The sequence below is a fragment of the Triplophysa dalaica genome, chromosome 8, assembly GCF_015846415.1.
Source record: "Triplophysa dalaica isolate WHDGS20190420 chromosome 8, ASM1584641v1, whole genome shotgun sequence".
Taxonomy (NCBI): domain Eukaryota; kingdom Metazoa; phylum Chordata; class Actinopteri; order Cypriniformes; family Nemacheilidae; genus Triplophysa; species Triplophysa dalaica.
The window spans coordinates 24,923,898-24,943,289 of NC_079549.1; the positions used below are offsets into that span (position 1 = coordinate 24,923,898).

Sequence of the window (19,392 nt, forward strand, 5' to 3'; positions counted from 1 at the left end):
CAGCGTTTTGTACTTGTGGGGTCTCAGGATGACGTGCACACCGTTCTTAAGGTCTCTCCACTTATTTGGACTTTGACAGAATGTCCTACTGGTCAGTCCGCCCCTGTACTAAGTCATTATTATGAGATACTAAGTAATGACTTATTAATTCTAAAAAAATTCCCAACCCTGGCGGAAACGGGCTTCCATACATAACCTAGGGTGAACTTACTCAGAGTGGACTGAACTCAAATCAGTAGCGATTCTGTGAGTAAATCAACTCAGAGTTCAGATTTTAACTCGGTATTGGTTAAACTTCCTTATTGAAATGGGACCCAGCTCTTTGAACTGTTCTTATCAGTAATAAATATCAATAATCCCTAATTTATGTGTTAAATATTAAAATGTTATCTTTTATGAATGTTGGTTTAATTAAATACTATTTTCACTGTTATTTTAAGGATCCTATGAAGATTGACTCTTAATAATAATGTAGAGGTCCCACTGTTTGTTTTTCTAAAGATTATTTTCATTAATTAATTGATTTATTTAATGCAGAGGTCTAAGGTTGTTGTTTAAATTGCATAATAAATGCGTACACGCACAGCCATGTAAACATAAGCAAGCCTTTATTGAAATACAAGTATTTACAGTGTAAAAAACTGAAAATTTTCAATGAATTCTGTTTGTTTGTGAAAAATTGTGAGATTTTTTTTTGAGAGAGTTTGCGTCCACAACTTAACATCAAACAAACTGTACGATTAGAAATATATCAAATTACACGAGACTTTATAAAGCAATGAAACCTCACACATCACAAAACTTAAATGAAAAGCAGTTCTGTATGAAGTAAAACTGCAGTCAAAGCAACGAGAAATGATCTTCTGAAAGGCTGTGAATGAGGAATAACAACGTTGAGATGTGTTGTTCACTGGTTTACTGCAGATTAATGATTAAAACCAAATGTTTGTTTGTGAAGATTCTTGACAGTCTTAAGATGTGTGCATGTCATTTCCAATGTAAACCAAAGCACAGCATCCTCCAGACCTCTAGTCTTCTCTCTTCTCTTAGGATGACTTCAGGAGACTGCTTGACACTGCGCATGAATAAAACAAATATATATAAACACATAATGTCTGTGTGTAACAACAAACTAAGAGGATAAACACGTATCACTTATAACTTAGTACACTGCCATTACATATCTCCTTTTTCTATTGTTTTAAACATCCCTGCTTGTTATAGTTGTATTTAACATATATCATCTGTTATTATCTGTATTTTCTTGTTTTTGTTGTCTTTTTTTAAAGGTGAAAGACGTACCCTGAGGTTCACTCTTTGTTTCGTTCTCATGTTTGGCGCTCTCCAGGTCACCTGATGGGAAGAACCAGCCGTGTGAATGAGTTTAAAGACATGAAACAGGTGAGGAATGTGTAGAAGGATCTGAATCTCCAGAGCCATGGTGTTTCTCCGATGGTGACAGTGTTTTACAGACCTGTCTGAGCTTTGAAACACAGTTTCTTCTTCTGAAAAGTGAAGTAACCGACTATTGCAGCGATGGCCGCGACAGCAACTCCACACACCACACCCACCACTGTACCAGATCCACCGCCCGCTGATTCTGAACACAAACAAACACAAACACACACGTCAAACACAACCAAACTGCTTCTTAGACACTCTGAGAAACATCCTGAAGAAATGCATCGATCTCTTTCCACTAGATGGCAGCATTTTATTCAAATCACTTTCAGAGAGTTCAGAAACACCTGATCAGAGATCATAGGAAAACAGAAATGTTGTTAACAGATGAAAAGTGCTGTATATGAATCACAACCACAACCACAAGGGTTACATGTGAGTTGATGTTTTTTTACGGCCACAAAAACTTTATTTGAACCACAAGAAAACAGCATTTAACATTAAATAAGTAGTGTGAATTTGCAGGAAAACTGAACATTTTCTGGTTTGCAGCCATAATATTTACTTAAAGCAATACTTAATATTAAACACTAAATATATAAAACATTTCCTCTGTACTTTGTCTAGTTGCTTCGGAGTTGTAATCACAAATCAGATTTTATTTAGCTTTATTAAGAATAGATTTAAAACAAGAACACCTTTTGAAAACCCTACTGAAAAAAAAAGCCTTTTTAGAACAAAGAGAAAAGGAAATAGCGTTAATTAATATCTACTTTCTGTAAGCTCTACATTAACATTTTTCCATTTTCTTACATATTTAAACCAACATTAACTGCTAAATCATGCTCACAACATCATGAGAAGGTAGAGTCAGCTTGATGTGATCCGCTGTAAATCTGTCTGTACGGATGTAACGCATACACATTTGTTTTAACAAAACAAGTTAAGACAAATTAGAAATGAACAACTGCCCTTTTATTATTTCTCAAATGCTGCACATTTCCTTGTAAAACAGAAATATCTTAAACGTTAAATAAAAATAAATTGCAAATTTTAAACAATAACAGAATTTGGGGTGAACAACTTATTTTTTTAAGAGTTTTTCTTTCAGTAATTGTCACTGTTTGGCAAGTTACTCTGAAAAAGTAATGAATTACTAGTTACTAATTACACATTCAATAGTGTCATTAGATTACTTTACAAAAAGTATTTATTGACTTATTACTAATGACTTTCTATATCCTACATCAACCTTGATGAGTTCAGTGATTCAATGATAGACATGAAACGACTCTTTTAATTCATTCAAATAAATAATATAAAACTACATGAATTATTCCTATTAACTAACCAAAGTATTATAAATGTGAAAATTATACATTAAAGCACACATTTTAAAGTTAGACTTGTAATTTTGATGTCATTTCCACTATTGAATATTTTTCACAGTATTTAGTTCAATTACATCAGGAGTAATCCCTTACTTTACTTTTTCAAGGGAATTTAGTAACTAGTGACACCCAACACTGATATTTCTCATGAGCCCATATCAACAGTACCACATAGAATCTAGTTCACTAGACTTTAACTGCCATGAAAAGAGTGTGAAAGATCACCAGAAGACTGTTTTAAGACCGTAAAAGAGACGGAGCGGTGACAGAATTCATCTCTAATCCACTAACAACAGGAAGCGGAAGGGCAATTCTGTAAAAATGTCAACCATACCACAAAAAAGGTGGTTCAGATACTCATGTGAGCTCTCTCTTCAAATTTGTAAATCACTTGTTTTATTTTTAGTTCATGATATTTCATAGTCAGGTAAGTCATTTTCAGGATTGTCACATCCATAACGCTACATATTCCTCATAAATGGACACATGAAAATGAATATAAAGTCACTATTTGATGTTCTATAAAGATAATTCATTGGGTATTATTACTTCAGGATTGTGCATTTTATTTTATAGAAATCCTACAAAGTTTATCGTCTCCTAAAAACGTGTCCTTTTTGTCACATCCATAACGCATGTTTATTTCCCTTTTAAGATAGAATTTTTTTATAGACTGACATATCTTGATGTTTAGACTCAACAAGGCTTCAGTAAAATATAAAAAGATGGTTCAATATAATCATAACATATTCATTCTCTGAACATTTTTATGTCACGTCCACAAAGCTGGAATTGCGCTGAAATGTTGTGTGCTTCAGTAAACACATGGACGAGGAGCTTTGTGTTTGGGATGGCAGGTGTTCTAGATTGTGAAGTCATGCAGTAGATTCAGATGATAAAGTTACTATAGTTCATGATCTCAACACACTCTTAAAGGGCCAGTTCACCCAAAACAATTCTGTCATCACTTGTTCACTCTAAACCTGTATGTGATATTCCTCTAGTGGAACACAACAGAAGATATTTTGAGAAATGTCTAAGTGGTTTTGTTGTTTGACTTTCAACATTCTTCAAAATATATTATTTTGTGTTCTGACAAAGAAAGAAACTCATACAGGTTTCAAATGACAAAGAAATGATGACATGTCATCATCTGTCATGACATGAATGAAACCTCAGATCATGTGACTGCATACACGTGCTGTCCATCTCTTTACACACAGGGACTCAAAACCCCCTACCATCTGCATGTTGCCCTGGTAACCACCTGCCTGCATAGCAACACCCTGGTAACAGTCACCAGGTGTGTTCAGAGCTCACGTCAAACCCTCACACTACACACTTTCATTCACAAGTGTCACTCATGGAAGAAAGTTTGATACCGTTTGTTTCAGCGGATTACCGCTGCGTGTTACAATAAAATGACATCAAAGAACATGTCAGACACACATCGTCATGAACAGTGAAGATATGACATTGTGAATAAAAACAAAGCTTACCATTGCCATTACCTGAACTGGATCTCTCTGAATCTCCAACTGCATTCTCTGCTTGAGACAAACAAATCATCATTGTTAGATCATAGAAAATAAATACATCTTCATTTTTGAATACGTCCTTAAATATAATGATTTCTTCAGTTCAGCATCATACGATAATGGCTAAACAACCACAAATGTCAGATGGAGTCAGTACCAGCAGTGAGACACAAACTTAAAGAAAAACAAACTTCATCTTACCTTCATCATTGTCTAGAGCCTTCGACAGATGAAAACCTTCATAATCCAAACAGAAAGAAAGTAAACGGTGAACACAAAGTCAAACACAAACACATCTGTGTGTATCATCATGTGAATGGAACACCACATGTAATGCCTCTACGTGTTCGTGTGTGATTGACAGATGTGAGAGAGATTGAACACATGCTGAAAGAGATTTTGTGTTTGATTTCCTCTGATCAAACCAGCTGTAGCAGAATGTTCTTGACTTTCATGTGTTCATCATAGTTCTTGATAGTGATGTATGTGATTGACACCTGTCATTGACTCATTAACTTCCTCTTCCTTGGGTTCTTCTGTTACATCTGCTTCTACACAAACAACACAAAAATGCATTTCAACAAGATATGCATAAATACACACATCATATCTCATGTTAAAGATTTCTGTTCTGTAACAAAATTTCTGATGAAAATGCTGATGCTTTTTATTTTGGTAACAAAACTGAGTTTTATTGAATTCCAGTTATGAAAGGAGACCGCCTATGACATCATTTCCCTCTAAATAAACTGATTGTAAGTATTGTTGTTAAAGGAATAGTTTGCCTTCAAATTGAAACTTCAGTTATTATTTAAACGCCCTCTTGTCATTTCAAACCTGAATGACTTTCTTTCTTCTTCTTGCGAGAACCCCCTCAGAAACAATAATGTTTTTTCTTACTTTGAAAAATGTTGGTAACAGACGACCGTCGGTCCACATTGACTTGCATTGGTTATGTGTGCAGACAATAGACGTCAATGAGGACCGACGGTTTAGAAGTCGACATTTTAAACTATCTTCTTGTGTGTTTTGCAGAGGAAAGAAAATCCCACAGGCTTAAAACCACAACAGGGTGAGTAAATGATGACAGAATTTTCCTTTTGAAGGTGAACTACTCCTTTAACGATGAGATTCATGCAGTCAAAACATCTCTGTAGTTGTGGAGAAACATCTCATTGTGTTTGAAAGTCTCGGAATAAATAATCAGAAACCAACTGTCAGTTGTTTCATCTCCAAAGACAAACAAACCTCAAATCATCAACGTTCAGAATCATTTCTGACTTCTCTTTTACCTTCTGTTGGTTCCTCATCTGCGGATTCTACTTTTGTTTCTCCTGCAGCTTCCTCTGGACGGATCTCTAATCAGAAAACATCAACATATTATAGGATGTATCCTGGAATCAATTCAACAATGTTCTTCTCAACCACAATAAATATGAGATGCAGGCTGACACTTGATATTCAGACGTTATCATGACATTTCTCTGTAACTCTGTTCATCGGGTCATCGACCTGAGTTATCATTTAACTGAGGCTATAACTGTCACTCATAAAACTGTAGGAATATTATTTATGTGTAAATTAAACAAACCAAACTTTATATATAATGCCACATTAAGTCATTTAAAAGGAAAGAATACGAGTGCATGTTTATTTTACCCGGTTCAACGTCCTCAGACTCATCAGAAGGAGATGATTCTGTTTCAAAACAAGTCAGTCAGTTATAAAGTGTGTTACTTTAATCATTCTGAATAAAATACTGTATATAAGTCCTGATTCTGCATACCTGTCACAGCCGTGTCAGTCTCAGCTGGAAACATGATGAACAAACAAACACGCATCACAAAATACCAAGACAAAGTGACTCAAACAGAACTTTTATTAAAAAAACACATCTAAAACTGAAAAGATTTTGACTAAATATATGAAGAGTTTGGTTCCAAAATGAGATTTTTTTACATTTAGTCATTTAGCACATGCTTTTATCCAAAGTGACTAACAGATGAGGGAAACAATTGAATAAGTTGAGAAAACATAATATCAACGAAAGCATAAGTGCATAAAGTTTTTCGTTTTTTATTGCGTTAGTTAGCTGTATTATTTGAATTATTATGGCTTAAATCTGAACAGACCAACAGCAGTTTGATTGCTATGAATTGAAATCCACAATAAACAAACATGATTTTTGAACAATTTTAAAAACAGAGTAATCTCATTTATGAAACAAACTTTTCATCTCTTTGGAAATGAAGAATGACAGAACAGCAGGCTGGTATACAGAACGTGTGAACTGCAAAAGTTTCCTCATTCTTATCTGGGATGGCCAAAAGAAAGTGTTGAAGGTCTTGAGAATTGAATGACAGACTCATAATATGGGCGAGATCGTGATGCAGCACATTAAGCGGAAAGAAAGAATCACATTTCTACCTGTTTCAGCAGGAACTTCAGCATCGTCTGGTTTCTCTCCAGCTGAGCGAGCGGAAATAAATCAAAATGAATGCGTGGAATCTAAGTCAGATGAATATGATTGTGACATTGTGTTTAATTTGATCTCATCGCTGGTTTGGCGTCATGAGACTGTGGTGTAATAATGCTGCGTTCTGTTGGCAGAATTATCCACTCAGACCCTTAAACTTCTCTTGTTTTTAAACATTCAGATATTCAGGAATGGAGGAATTACAGAGAAAACCACATGATCCTGCCGTGTTTTCCAGTCCTTCAGCACTACTGCTACCACATGAGCTCACAGAAACACATTTCCATGACTTAACATTTCAGTCACGTCCAACCCATAAGCAAACCTGGAAATCACAAGTAAAGTGACCTGATATTTCCAGCTCATCCTTATCTCCCCTTCTCTATCATCCATCCATTTATTCTGCATCTGTCTAACAGCAGCGAGATGTGCGCGTCGTCTTCTCACATTAAAACAGTGTGTTAACTTATCAAAGGTGATCTTTACCTGCTTCTGACTCGTCCACAGTCTCTGTGACCGGCTGTTCGGCGTCCACATCCGTGTCTGACACACAGTTTATCATTATTATGAGGATTCTGAAGGGAAATGTTTCTGATGTGCGGCGTGTTGGTCACTCACCTGTATTCTCTTCAGCTTCTGAAGGTTCTCCTGTAACAGCTTCTGAAGGTTCTCCTGTAACATCAAACACATCCATTACAGCCATTCAATTTGATTTATTTAACGCTTTACACAGTGTGGTTTGTTCCAAAGCAGCTTTACAGGAGAAACACTGAGAATGGTCATTTTGACCCATACAATGAATTTTTGTCTCTTACTAAAAATGTTCCCGTTCTACTTCAGACTGGTTTTGTGATCCAGGGTCACATATTTTCAAACACGTTCGGCCTCAAGCGTTCTACAAGTTTAAGTGAGTTTCACGCAGGTGAAGGTGAATCCCTGCGGGGGGAGACGCTCTCATGTCGTAACAGTTCTTACCTTCGGCATTGGGCTCGTCTAAATCCTGCGCTGCGTCTGTGTGTAAAAAATCACTGTGTTACATGTCAGAACACTTTCCAACATAACATGAGAAAAATCCACAGTCATCAAGAACAAACCTGTTACACCGGCACACAGAATCAAACACATTTCACATCAATCTGATTAACATCACAGAGTCAGCTGAAACCCTGTTGAACAACAGCATATTCTGGTTAAGTATGTTTGGAACCATGGCATGTTTGGAACCAACCATGGCACCAGCTTGAACAAGCACAAACCAGCTACCATGCTTCAAAACCTACCTAAACTGCTGTTTTTCATCAGAAACTACAGCTTTGACATGAAATGTGTGTGGCAGACAGACAGATGTTAAACTACTCACTTAAACCTCATGATGACCCAGATTTAACAGAGATGAAGTTTAAGTTTCATTTACAGAATTCATCTGGTGTGTGAGGACTTCCAGCGGTGCTGACTCAGATCTCAGAGACGGTTTTTGGTTGAGTGTTCCAGACACGAGGAGGTGCAAACTATTCTTTTTCACAACATTCCTATTTCCAATCTGATGATGACACACACATCAAGAAGACTATAAAGTCTAAATCTAAACAGATTTAGATTTTTCATTCAATTATCCACCATCTAAACGTCTACACAAAGCACCACATACTTCAGTCTTAGACTTTAAAGAGTACATAACATGAGATTATGTGAATGACACTTCATAAGTGTGTAATGTTGGCGTGTTTGAAAGTAAGCAGTCTTCTAAATTGTAAATCTGAAGGTGAATCAACAACAAAGTTATTGTCTTGGAAAACATTGAGTCGACTCTGAATAACTCAAACGAGTCGTCTCGAGTCCGATTCGCCATCCGCTGCAGATGTACGTCACTACATTTAATCCCGCCTACATTCTGCAAGGACTGTCCACCAAAACTTCACTCTTCTCCCCCAAACACTGACGCTCATGAGCCTCATTAGCGATAGACCAATCACAGCAGACTAGACCATCGGACCAATCATGGAAGACTAGACCATCTGACCAATCACAGCAGACTAGACCATCTGACCAATCATGGAAGACTAGACCATCTGACCAATCACAGCAGACTAGACCATCTGACCAATCATGGAAGACTAGACCATCTGACCAATCACATCAGACTATACCATCTGACCAATCAAATCAGACTAGACCATCTGACCAATCACATCAGACTAGAGCATCTGACCAATCACACCAGACTAGAGCATCTGACCAATCACATCAGACTAGACCATCTGAACAAGAATGGTCTGTCAAACTAGGTGAGTAGAAAGGAGGATATTAGACAGATGAATCGCGAAACAAATCTTTGAGAGTCAGTCAAGAAGTAAGGTAAGAATAACTGCCGTTTATTACTAAATAATAGTGTTTTTACACCTTCTATGTACATAAACTTGTTGTTGGAGACCCCATAAACCAAAGTACGACCTTAAAAATCCCTAGTTATGTACTCTTTAAATATTTTAAATAGGGGTGCTCCGATCAGGGTTTTTTTAGCCGATCACCGATCCTCGATCACTGAAAGCTGTATTGGCCGATACCGATCACCGATTATAGGAACTATTTGAAGCTTTCTGAGTACCAAAAGAGAAAGTGTCATGAATTAACTAATGAATATTAGTAAGTTACATATTTGGTAACACTTTCCTTGAAGCATTTATGTATAATGCATTATAAAGAGTTATTAAAGGGTAAAATGCATTATTAATATTCATAATGTGTGTTGTAATGCATTATATGTAGTTGTAAATAATTATAACCAATTTAAAATGTGTCGTGTTACAATGAATTGCTTAGTGTTATAATGTATTAACTGTAATAACAATTATCTATTAGACATTACAATGCATTAAAATGTGCATCACACTGCTTGAAAACTACTTTTACAATAAATTAAACATACATGCTTCAAGGATAGTATTACCACATATTTTCCTAAAACATAGCAGCATGTGACATGAGTCCCAGAAACCCTTTGTCTTCCACAATGTAAAGTGGCCGTGATCAATGCAAATTTATTACATTATTTTATCTGATAATCTGATGTTTCTTTATGCTTCTTACTGTCCTTGCAGTAGGGTTGATGCTTTTAAAAATGTCTCTGTTACTGACAGCTGAGGAGAGGTTGAGCTAGACTTAGACTTTTCATTTATTTTCAATGTTTCTGTTGTCGGACATAAAATAATAATCTAATTACAAGCAAATGTTTATGTTCTTATGTCCATACAATAACAATGACAGGTGCCTGTAAAAGGTGTTTTGTACTCACAAGAAAGCTGTGGTTTGGTCATATGTGACCCTGAATCCTGAAACCTTAAGGAGCACGGGAATATTTTAGTTATAGTCGAAAATACATTGTACGGGTCAAAATGATCGAATTTTCTCATGTTCCATTAAGATATTTTGTAAATTCAATATATTAAATATATCAAAACTTTATTTTTGTGAGTGGATGGCCATTAACAGGGCCTTTTATTAACAACTTCAAAGGCAATTTTCTCAATATTTTGCACCCTCAGATTCCAGAGTTGTAAACGGGTATATCTTCGCCAGATATGATCATATCATGACAACTTATACATCAATAGAAAGCTTAATTATTCAGCTTTATGTATAAATTATGTAAAAATCTTATTTTCCAAAAATGTACCAATAAGACTTCTTTTGTTGTCCGGTTTCACATATATGTGCTGCTTCACTGAACAGAGAAAACGCAGTTAGAGATATTTTTCCACTCATTGAAAGCTATTATTGATACAAAAAGACGCTATTTTATGAAGTAAAAACTCTGTAAAGACGGCACCACAGCGCGCCTGTGTGTATGCGGGGACTGATGGATGCATCTCGAGTCTCTGTTGACCACATGCGCGTTTAGCAAAACTGAGCAGACATTTGAGAGTAAGATCATGAATAGAAACACACGTCCCTTTGTGATAGTCTACCTCCTTCCGCTCACAATCACGTTCATTCACGATCACGTTCTAATGACACGAAATGATAAAAAGGGGAATTACAAATCGCCTTTACTGTAGTCCGTCAAAATGACGATTGCCTTCAGATATTTCTATCACTGGTAGAACAAATGAATCTTCGGTTGACGCGATGTCTGCAGCCGAGTGGCGCTCGAGCTGCTGAACTGCCCGCTCACTCTGCGCGAGGCTAACTTTGAAAACTACTCGCACTCCTTTACGTGACTAAACCACAAATGTCTAAAGAGGTTGTTGGTGTAAAAATGTTTTGGGTGCTTCTCGCATCGTGGAATTCACATAGTACACACGCATCAGATTGATAAAGCATTGTCTATTTCACACACCTTGTAGAATTGCCAGACCTGTGAATCCATTTTCATATCGCGTAAAATAAATGTCTCGTCAATTTTGCGTCATCTGATCGGCTTTCTGGATCGGCCTTTTTAGAGACCGCCGATCATACTTCCCAAAGTGATTATCGGCCGATTATGATCGGCGACCGATCAATCGGAGCACCTCTAATTTTAAATCCACTTGAAAGCTGATGATATACTGAAACGGATCCTTCTTTCTGCACAGTGTTCATAGGAATTTATTTCACAGTACACAGTAGTGTTCTTCAAGTGCAAAATAATATTTAAAGAGTGAACTCTGAGTATGTTCTGTTTACTTACAAGTAAACTTATGAAAACAGTGTACAGGTATACTAAATGTGTAAAAACGACTATACTAGGAATTAACTGCGAGTATACTTCAGAGTGTGTAAAATGTGCTGTAAGTATTGAACAGTACAAATGCAAAAGTTCTGCTTCCAGTTCTTCTTGAGATATTCTTAAAGCACACTTTTACCTTTAAAGTAGTATTGAAATGGTTCACTTACAAGTATACCGCATGTATTAGTGTACTTCAAAATATACTTGAACTTAAATCTACTTAATACAGATACTCTTGAAGTGTGGTTGCTTTAGTTTGAAGCAGGAACTGATCATCACTCAGAAGTGAAGTTTTGTTAGTACACTTGAAGGTGGATAAGGGTTCAGCAGATGTGCTGCCTCAAGGACATGAGACTGGCAGAAATGTTTGTTCTGACAGATTCTTTTGTTCACTTCATAACCGTATGTCTTCAGTCTGACTCACTCCTCGTGTCCTTCACCTTGTTCTGTTTATGGTTTTTATGGATGAGGGCTCATGTTGGCTCATGTCCATCAAGTGACAGATGTCTATTTGAATAAAGCGTACGTGTTTAATAGATAACTATGTGTTTTGTATTGATCAGAGCTCTGCTGTATAAATGAGAGTATACCATCATCACCATCTTCTGACGCCGCTGGTGATTGTATCTCTTCCTCTGGTGCAGCGTCGTCTGCGGGGGTCTCTGGATGTGGCAGAAGAAAATGAGAACATCATCATCATCTGTCTGGGATATACGTCAAAGGTTCAAGCGAATAAACATATCATGTTATCATGAGGAAACCTGACACAATAGCTGTAAAATCCTTCACTTTTTATGTTTTATTGCTTTGGCAAAGAAGATGAGCAGTAAACTGTGTGACCACACCCTTCTTCTCTGGTAAAGTGATTCAAACGTACCGGTTTTCTCTTCACCTTCATCTTCTGCAGAAATTCAACAGAAACACAATGAGTTAATAACCTGATATACAACCACAACTAACCCATGAAAAGAATGTAAGAATTGAATGTGTCGTTTCTGTTTATGTGGACCGCTGTATGGATGTTTCTTGTAATCGGAAGGCTTGTGTTCGTGTATGAACGCTTTAACATCACCAGATCATTGTATCCCTCTTCATAGTTTGAATGACATTTCTGATATTTTTCTATCAAGTCTGAAGATGGTGTGGGTGTCTTCACACACGCATGGTTTGACCTGTCAAAAACACACAGCGTGACATCATCTTTGATTTGTTTTGCTTAAACAGATGCGGTTTCGGTTTTAATGCAAATGTGGTGGTTTGGCGTTCAGTCCGTCTGTGTTGTTTAATTGTATGTTGGAAGTCCAGAGATCTGTTCAGTATTCTTCACGTGTGTTGTAAAGTGACGTGAATCTGTTATGTAACACATCTCCTCTGAGTTCTGTGTGTTTCCCCTCCAGATCTTATACACCAGATCATGTTGTCGCAGTGAACGCTTGTCAGATTTACACACACAAAAGAGGTTTCAATCTGAGAGAGAGAGAGAGAGAGAGAGGCACAGAGAGAGAGAGAGAGAGAGAGAGAGAGAGAGGCACAGAGAGAGAGAGAGAGAGAGAGAGAGAGACAGAGAGAGAGAGAGAGAGAGAGAGAGAGGCACAGAGAGAGAGAGAGAGAGAGAGAGAGAGACAGAGAGAGAGAGAGAGAGAGAGAGAGAGAGAGAGAGAGACAGAGAGAGAGAGAGAGAGAGAGACAGAGAGAGACAGAGAGAGAGAGAGAGAGAGAGAGGCACAGAGAGAGAGAGAGAGAGAGAGAGAGAGAGAGAGAGAGAGAGAGGCACAGAGAGAGAGAGAGAGAGAGAGAGAGAGAGAGAGAGAGACAGAGAGAGAGAGAGAGAGAGAGAGAGAGAGAGAGAGAGAGACAGAGAGAGAGAGAGAGAGAGAGAGAGACAGAGAGAGACAGAGAGAGAGTGAGAGAGAGAGAGGCACAGAGAGAGAGAGAGACAGAGAGAGAGAGAGAGAGAGAGAGAGAGAGAGAGAGAGAGAGAGGCACAGAGAGAGAGAGAGAGAGCCGCTGGGCCACACACCTGCCCAAACACACACACAAAGAGTGTCACATTCACCCTGTCTCACTCACACCAGGAGAGAGAAAGAGAGCGGGAGAGAGCGAGAGAGGGATAGAGGAAAAGAGAGAGAGAGAGAGAGAGAGAGAGAGAGGAAAAGAAAGAGAGAGCAAGCAAGGGAGGGAGAGAGAGAGGGAGGGAGGGAGACCAACTCCTCAGGGTCCATCGAGCTCTCTTTGGTAACTAGGTGTTGTCTATGTAGGGTGCGGTCTACAGCTGGGACTAGATTGAGTTTCTGCCGCTGTCCTTTAATTCTTCCTCAATAACTCAATGATGAATATTTACACTCTTCAACTGATATTAACCGAAAGACATGTGACATACACACACCCAATATTCAAATGAGCACTTAAACATTTACATCTGCTCTCATCATTAATATATCATGATCAATGATGTTGTGTAAATGATGAAGATGTGGAGGAAGTATCCGGGCGTCTAGAGAAGAACATCATGTACAAATGGTGATAAATGCCTTGAGCTCAGCCAGATGTGATCAAACTTTACAACTTCAACATGTTCTCAAACTCTAAGAATCTGGAGCTGAACAATAAGAGTTTCAACACTTATGACGGATACATTTACAGTCATACATGTACATAAATGGCTGATGAAGGGTTTGATGATCCTTTTGTGTAGAGCATGTGATCCTATAGCTGAAATAAAATTTGTTCGACTAGAAAGAGAGAGAAAACATTCAAGATGAGATGTTCCTATGTCACATTCATTCATCTAAACTGATACTTTAAAGATAAACTGGATTGTGTTGATGTCTTCTGTGAGTTTTCACATGTCCTTTGTGTTCTTCTAGTGTGTAGGTAACTCAGTAAAGTCTTACCTTGCGTCTTCACTCCAGTGACGATTAAACTTCCCAAGATGAAGATCCAGCAGTATGACATCATTGTGGCTTGAATGAAAGTGAGTTGAATAAGATCTCAAACAGAAAGTTCTTTACAGTGATAATGAAGTTTTAATTCAGGTCCGCGGGTTTGAATGGGCTCGCATGCGCGCACTTCTTCATGAGCAACTTTCACGCAATCTTTTGTTGTAAAACTTCAGCGGGTGTGTCAGATCTGCAGCGTCCCGCCCACCCGCCAGTGGGATTGACTAGTGTGGGATCAAATTGCATCGCCCCCCCATTCTGTGTCACACGAGAGGATGCACGAGTATCTTTAACCTGATATATCGTGAGATTAAATGAGGGTGCGACACAACTTCTGACAGATATTATACATGGAATAATTGTGTTTAAGCGTAAATCTCTTTTTCTTGATTTATGAACGGTTTAATTCTGCTAGATCAGTTCATAAATTCATATGGTTTCCTTTTCACTTTTGACGAAGTTTCAGGTTTTTACATAATCCTAATAACACTAAAGCATTATTCCAGAGTTTTGATGCGATATCTCATAAAATGTGCACTTTATTTAGACACCAGCAAAGAATAAACACTCAATTGTGTTCATATAGTGTTTATTACCTGTGCAGGTGAAATCGGTCAGTGTAAGAACTTTATTTTAAAGAAACTTTCAATCTTTGCCCTACGTTCATTTATTTTGGAACCGGTTCACAGATTGTATATTGTGTTGAAAAAGGTTTGGCTGCTTCCCAATCAATATAGTCACAACCAACATCAAGGAAGTTACATTAAAACTTATTCATAGAATCTACCCCACAAATGATTTCCTTATGAAAAGTGAAAATGGTGAAGATAGATGCGAATTGCACTTTTTGTAAAAATTGCTTAGAAACTTTTGTTAATTTCTACTGGCCATGCCTATTTGTGAAACCTTTTTGGGAAAATGTTTTTATTAAGAATATTGATAGAGTTTTTGTTTTATTTTGGAATAGCCTATTTTTGGTGTTTTGGAGAATCAAAGAATTTCCCATGCATTGTTTTTTGTATTATTAATTTGATCCTTTTGTTAGCAAAGTTTCATACACGGATTTACATTTTCCGGAATAAAACTCGTTAAAAAATAAATAGAACTTTATGTTGATTCAATTCGATTTTCTTTTAACCAAATGGCACTGAAAACTTTAATTTTTTAATTTCTGTAATGTGTTTTTGTAAACTTCCCCTAGTGTTAGTTTATATCTATGTTTTGACACTATTACTTTCAAAAATAAAATAAAATAAAATAAAATGCTGCGACAGAAGGGCAGGGCGCGTCATGCGTCTCTGTTTCCATCTCATTAACATAACAGTGAGTGCATTCGTCTATTATTTCTGCCTTTCCTATAGTGAACGAGTCAGGCATGCATGACATGATGCAAAAGCCTCTTTGCCCTCTGCAGACCTCTGCGCCACAATAGCGCCCGTCATTCAAACCCCACTGAGCTCCCTAAAACACCACTGATGGGCATCATATGCGCGCCGGCATCGCCTGTGTTCTGACGGCTCTCGATTCTTTGGATTCGTTCCCATTTGAGAAGTTTTGGGAAATTCCCTCTTAAAGCTTTAGTGGGGTAACATTACACAGTTAAGATGAGCCCCCCAGCGGGTAAACGCAGTAAAGTCATTCTATGAGATTGAAAGAACTCTTTTTAAGGTCGTTGGCTTTCTTTTAGAGCCATTCACAGAAAACCAATCAAATAAAGTTTCCTTTACACTTTTTAAATGCATTCATTTTTTTTAAAAACAGGTTATAACCACAGGAAGAAATACTATAGAATACTATTACTTACTATAGTAAATAGTGTATACTTTAGTATGAGGCCTGAACATGATTGTGAAGGCATTTTACTACAGTTTACTAAAGCAAACACTTCACCGTAAAAAATCCAACTTCTCCCTACAAAGATAAATAAGTAATGTGAAAATAGCATTTTTAGTTAAAGGAGGCAAATTAATGTTTCTCATATACTGAACAAAATTTGCCTAAACATGTTTCTAACAAAGATTTTTTTTTTGACTGGGCTTAGTTTCTCAAGTTTTGGGCCAAAATGCATCAGATACCCATTTTAAATAACAGTGTTCTGAACAAGCAATATTGCAAGAGTTTGAAAGTTCCCAAGATGCATTGCAGCATGTTCAATTCTGTGTTTCTTATTTGTTTTTCTTTTACAGATGAGTGTTTTAGTTCTTGCTGGCTTAATTTGTGTTTTAATATGATTGTTACTGTTTATTATCTGTTGAGTTTAAAGTTCTTTTAATGAATGAAGGTTTTTGATTGTTACCATTGTTGAGATTTGTGTGTTCAGTGTTGAGTTGTAAGTGCATGACACTATATTCTAGCTGGAATATAAACACTCAACACAAACAGTTATTTCATCAAAAATGGGTCTGATTGAGGAAGAAAATATTTACAGTTGAAGCAAAAGACAAATGCATTTGTTTATTATCATATGTAACAATAATTGTAGAATAGTACTTGGAATATTTAGTTTAGATAGTTTAACATTTTTCATCCACACAACAGAAATATATTAATTCCCTGAACAACATTAATTGGTGTTACAAATATATCTTTATTAGAAAAGAACTCAATCAGCATTACGTAAACAAACAAATTTAAATTGGTTAAACAAAGTATCATTACTTTGAAGAATTAAATAATATACCTTGAATCAGCACAAAAGTCTTACTGCATCAGGTTACCTCATTTTTTACAGTGTACAGAACAAAGAAAGGGGTTAAATACGTATTATTTTACAAATTCATGTTTTAAACCAAACTCTAAGATTTCTGTCATGTTTCGACACGTGCAGTTTTATTTTCACTGTCCATTCAACACCCATCTTTAATATTCTCATATTCATGACACGCATCACACCGACACACAGCAGACAGAGGACACCTGCTACTGCAGAGACTCTATGAATAGTCTCGATCCGTACAAGCATTTATGAATGAACACATGAAGTGACACGCAGAGTTTTTTTTACATAGATGAGGTTAAGACTCGGTGGTCTCCCCTTCACGCGCGGCTTGATTGGACAAACCCATCTGATGAAGTTGACATGAAGCAACTTGTTCCACGTCAGATCTCCTCCGGGAACTAAAGCACCTCGTTTATCTTCAACAGGATTTATGGCGATGGTTTCCACGGAGCGCGAGGGCAGAAGATGTGAAAGCGCTCGCGAGGAGATCTGAGCCCCGCTGCTGACATGCAGTCTCTTATATCGCCGGTCACTAAAGCCATCCTCGTAGCTCTCTTCATTTTTGCCATTTTGCTCATCCTCTATGTGATCTTGTGGTATATATGCAGAGACGTGGACTGTGATCACGGCATCTGATGATGTTAGAGACCGAGGCTGTGGATCAGATGGAGATGTCAGGGTGACCCCGGTAAGACGCGTTATCTCTCCATCCTGATGCTCACCATCACATCCATTGTGGCTTTAAAATGAAGCTTATTCGGTCCGTTTCATGAGCATAACACTGGTCTAAATGAGAAAAAAGGCTATTGTCACTGAAGTGTGAGGGACACCACAGCAAAGAGTCTTAATCGTGTCGATTACGTGTGAAGTCGCGAGACTGAACGATTAAATGAATGAAACACATTTGAGTGGAAACAGCTCGACTAGTGCATGTGTTCTCATCAACATCAGCAGCGCGTAAAGATGATTGAAAACACACATTTACATTTTAATTGAAAATCTTTTGTTTTTTATTATTATCGAGGAAAAAAACGTAACTTAACGACCGTAGGAGAGTCTAGTGTTTGTCATCGGTCCGTTCACGCGTAAAGGTTACGCGCAATGATCAGAAGGTTATCGTGCATTGCAGCATGATGATATCAAGATGATTGTTTTCATCATTAGTTCACAGCACATTCTTTCACGTTGTTTCTTGTGATTATCTTTGTAGTCTACTTCATAGCACTATATCTTGGCTTACAGTTTTATGTTTTTGCTATTCTGTATTATATTGAGTATTTCAGTAGTGGATGAACGTCCTTCTCTTGTCTTTGAGGGAATCTTTGCAGCTATTTATTCTTTAAACTTTTAAGCTTTATATTCATGCAGCTGTGAGACTTGAAGAAGGCAGCGTGGTGCTCCTTTTCTGGTGTCCACATTCATATGCTTCATTTTTCCACCGTATCACCCTCGCTGTGTTAGTCTGGGACATAAAGTATTTTGTGTAGAGGGTAAATGAAGCTTACTTATTTCATGTTCCCTTTATGCTCAACATCACACATCATTGGTTAAAATGGTCATTATGGGGTTGTGAAGGAGAAGCCAAGGGCAGATGCAAATATCCCCACACTGCGGCGGTGGTGCGAGCGGCACACTGTTGAACTCATCTCATTTGAGCAGGGTTCACAACACACATCTTAGGATAAGCTTCTTTATCACACTCACTTTGCATTTACATCCGCCGCTTTCCTGGAGAGACGTTCATCTCACGCCAATTTATTCATGTTAATGTCAAATAATATTTGCTGAGCAGACGTGAATTTAGATCAAATGAATAACAGCTGAGTGAATGAATGTTTATTGCAGTGCTGAATTGAACCGTGTGAGCCGGAGGGGACCTGACAGAGACATTCCACACTGAAAAACACAACATCAGATATGAAACACTTCTGTTTGTGCGCTGTTCCACTTCTCACTCATCTGGCCATCCACAGGTTTTAATGGTCCATCCTTCACACAAGACATTATTAATGATGTCTGATTGATGGATTAATGGACCCCCGGCCACTCGTATATCAGCTCATCTCAGGATTCAGGATTACTGATGACCCTGTGATGCCTGATAATAACCGGGGCTAGTTGTCACACTTTTGTAGACAGGCAGTATTTCTCAGCTTGTGTTTGAGTTTAGACACAAACCTTAAAATAACTGAACACACGTCATCAGTAATGAACAGAATAAAT

At 37.5% G+C, this 19,392-nt stretch overlaps 1 protein-coding gene across 7 annotated transcripts; it reads right to left on the reverse strand.

The window, feature by feature from the left end:
• Positions 1-585: 585 nt before the first annotated feature.
• On the reverse strand, positions 586-14,613 carry si:ch211-39i22.1 (serrate RNA effector molecule homolog). Of its 7 annotated transcripts, none has more exons than XM_056754642.1 (16): positions 14,406-14,613; positions 12,389-12,412; positions 12,111-12,173; positions 7,782-7,817; positions 7,425-7,478; positions 7,293-7,349; positions 6,758-6,799; positions 6,117-6,140; positions 5,990-6,028; positions 5,623-5,688; positions 4,828-4,881; positions 4,532-4,567; positions 4,292-4,342; positions 1,475-1,600; positions 1,303-1,353; positions 586-1,075 (listed from the first exon to the last, which is right to left on the reverse strand). In XM_056754642.1, exons 1-16 carry the CDS (start codon positions 14,467-14,469, stop codon positions 1,047-1,049), a joined length of 816 nt encoding a protein of 271 aa, XP_056610620.1. In that variant the 5' UTR covers positions 14,470-14,613; the 3' UTR covers positions 586-1,046. The 7 variants fall into 7 exon arrangements, with proteins under 7 accessions (XP_056610620.1, XP_056610622.1, XP_056610619.1 ...); XM_056754644.1 differs by having other exon boundaries at positions 4,304-4,339; positions 12,102-12,173; XM_056754641.1 differs by having other exon boundaries at positions 4,292-4,339; positions 12,102-12,173.
• Positions 14,614-19,392: the final 4,779 nt, after the last annotated feature.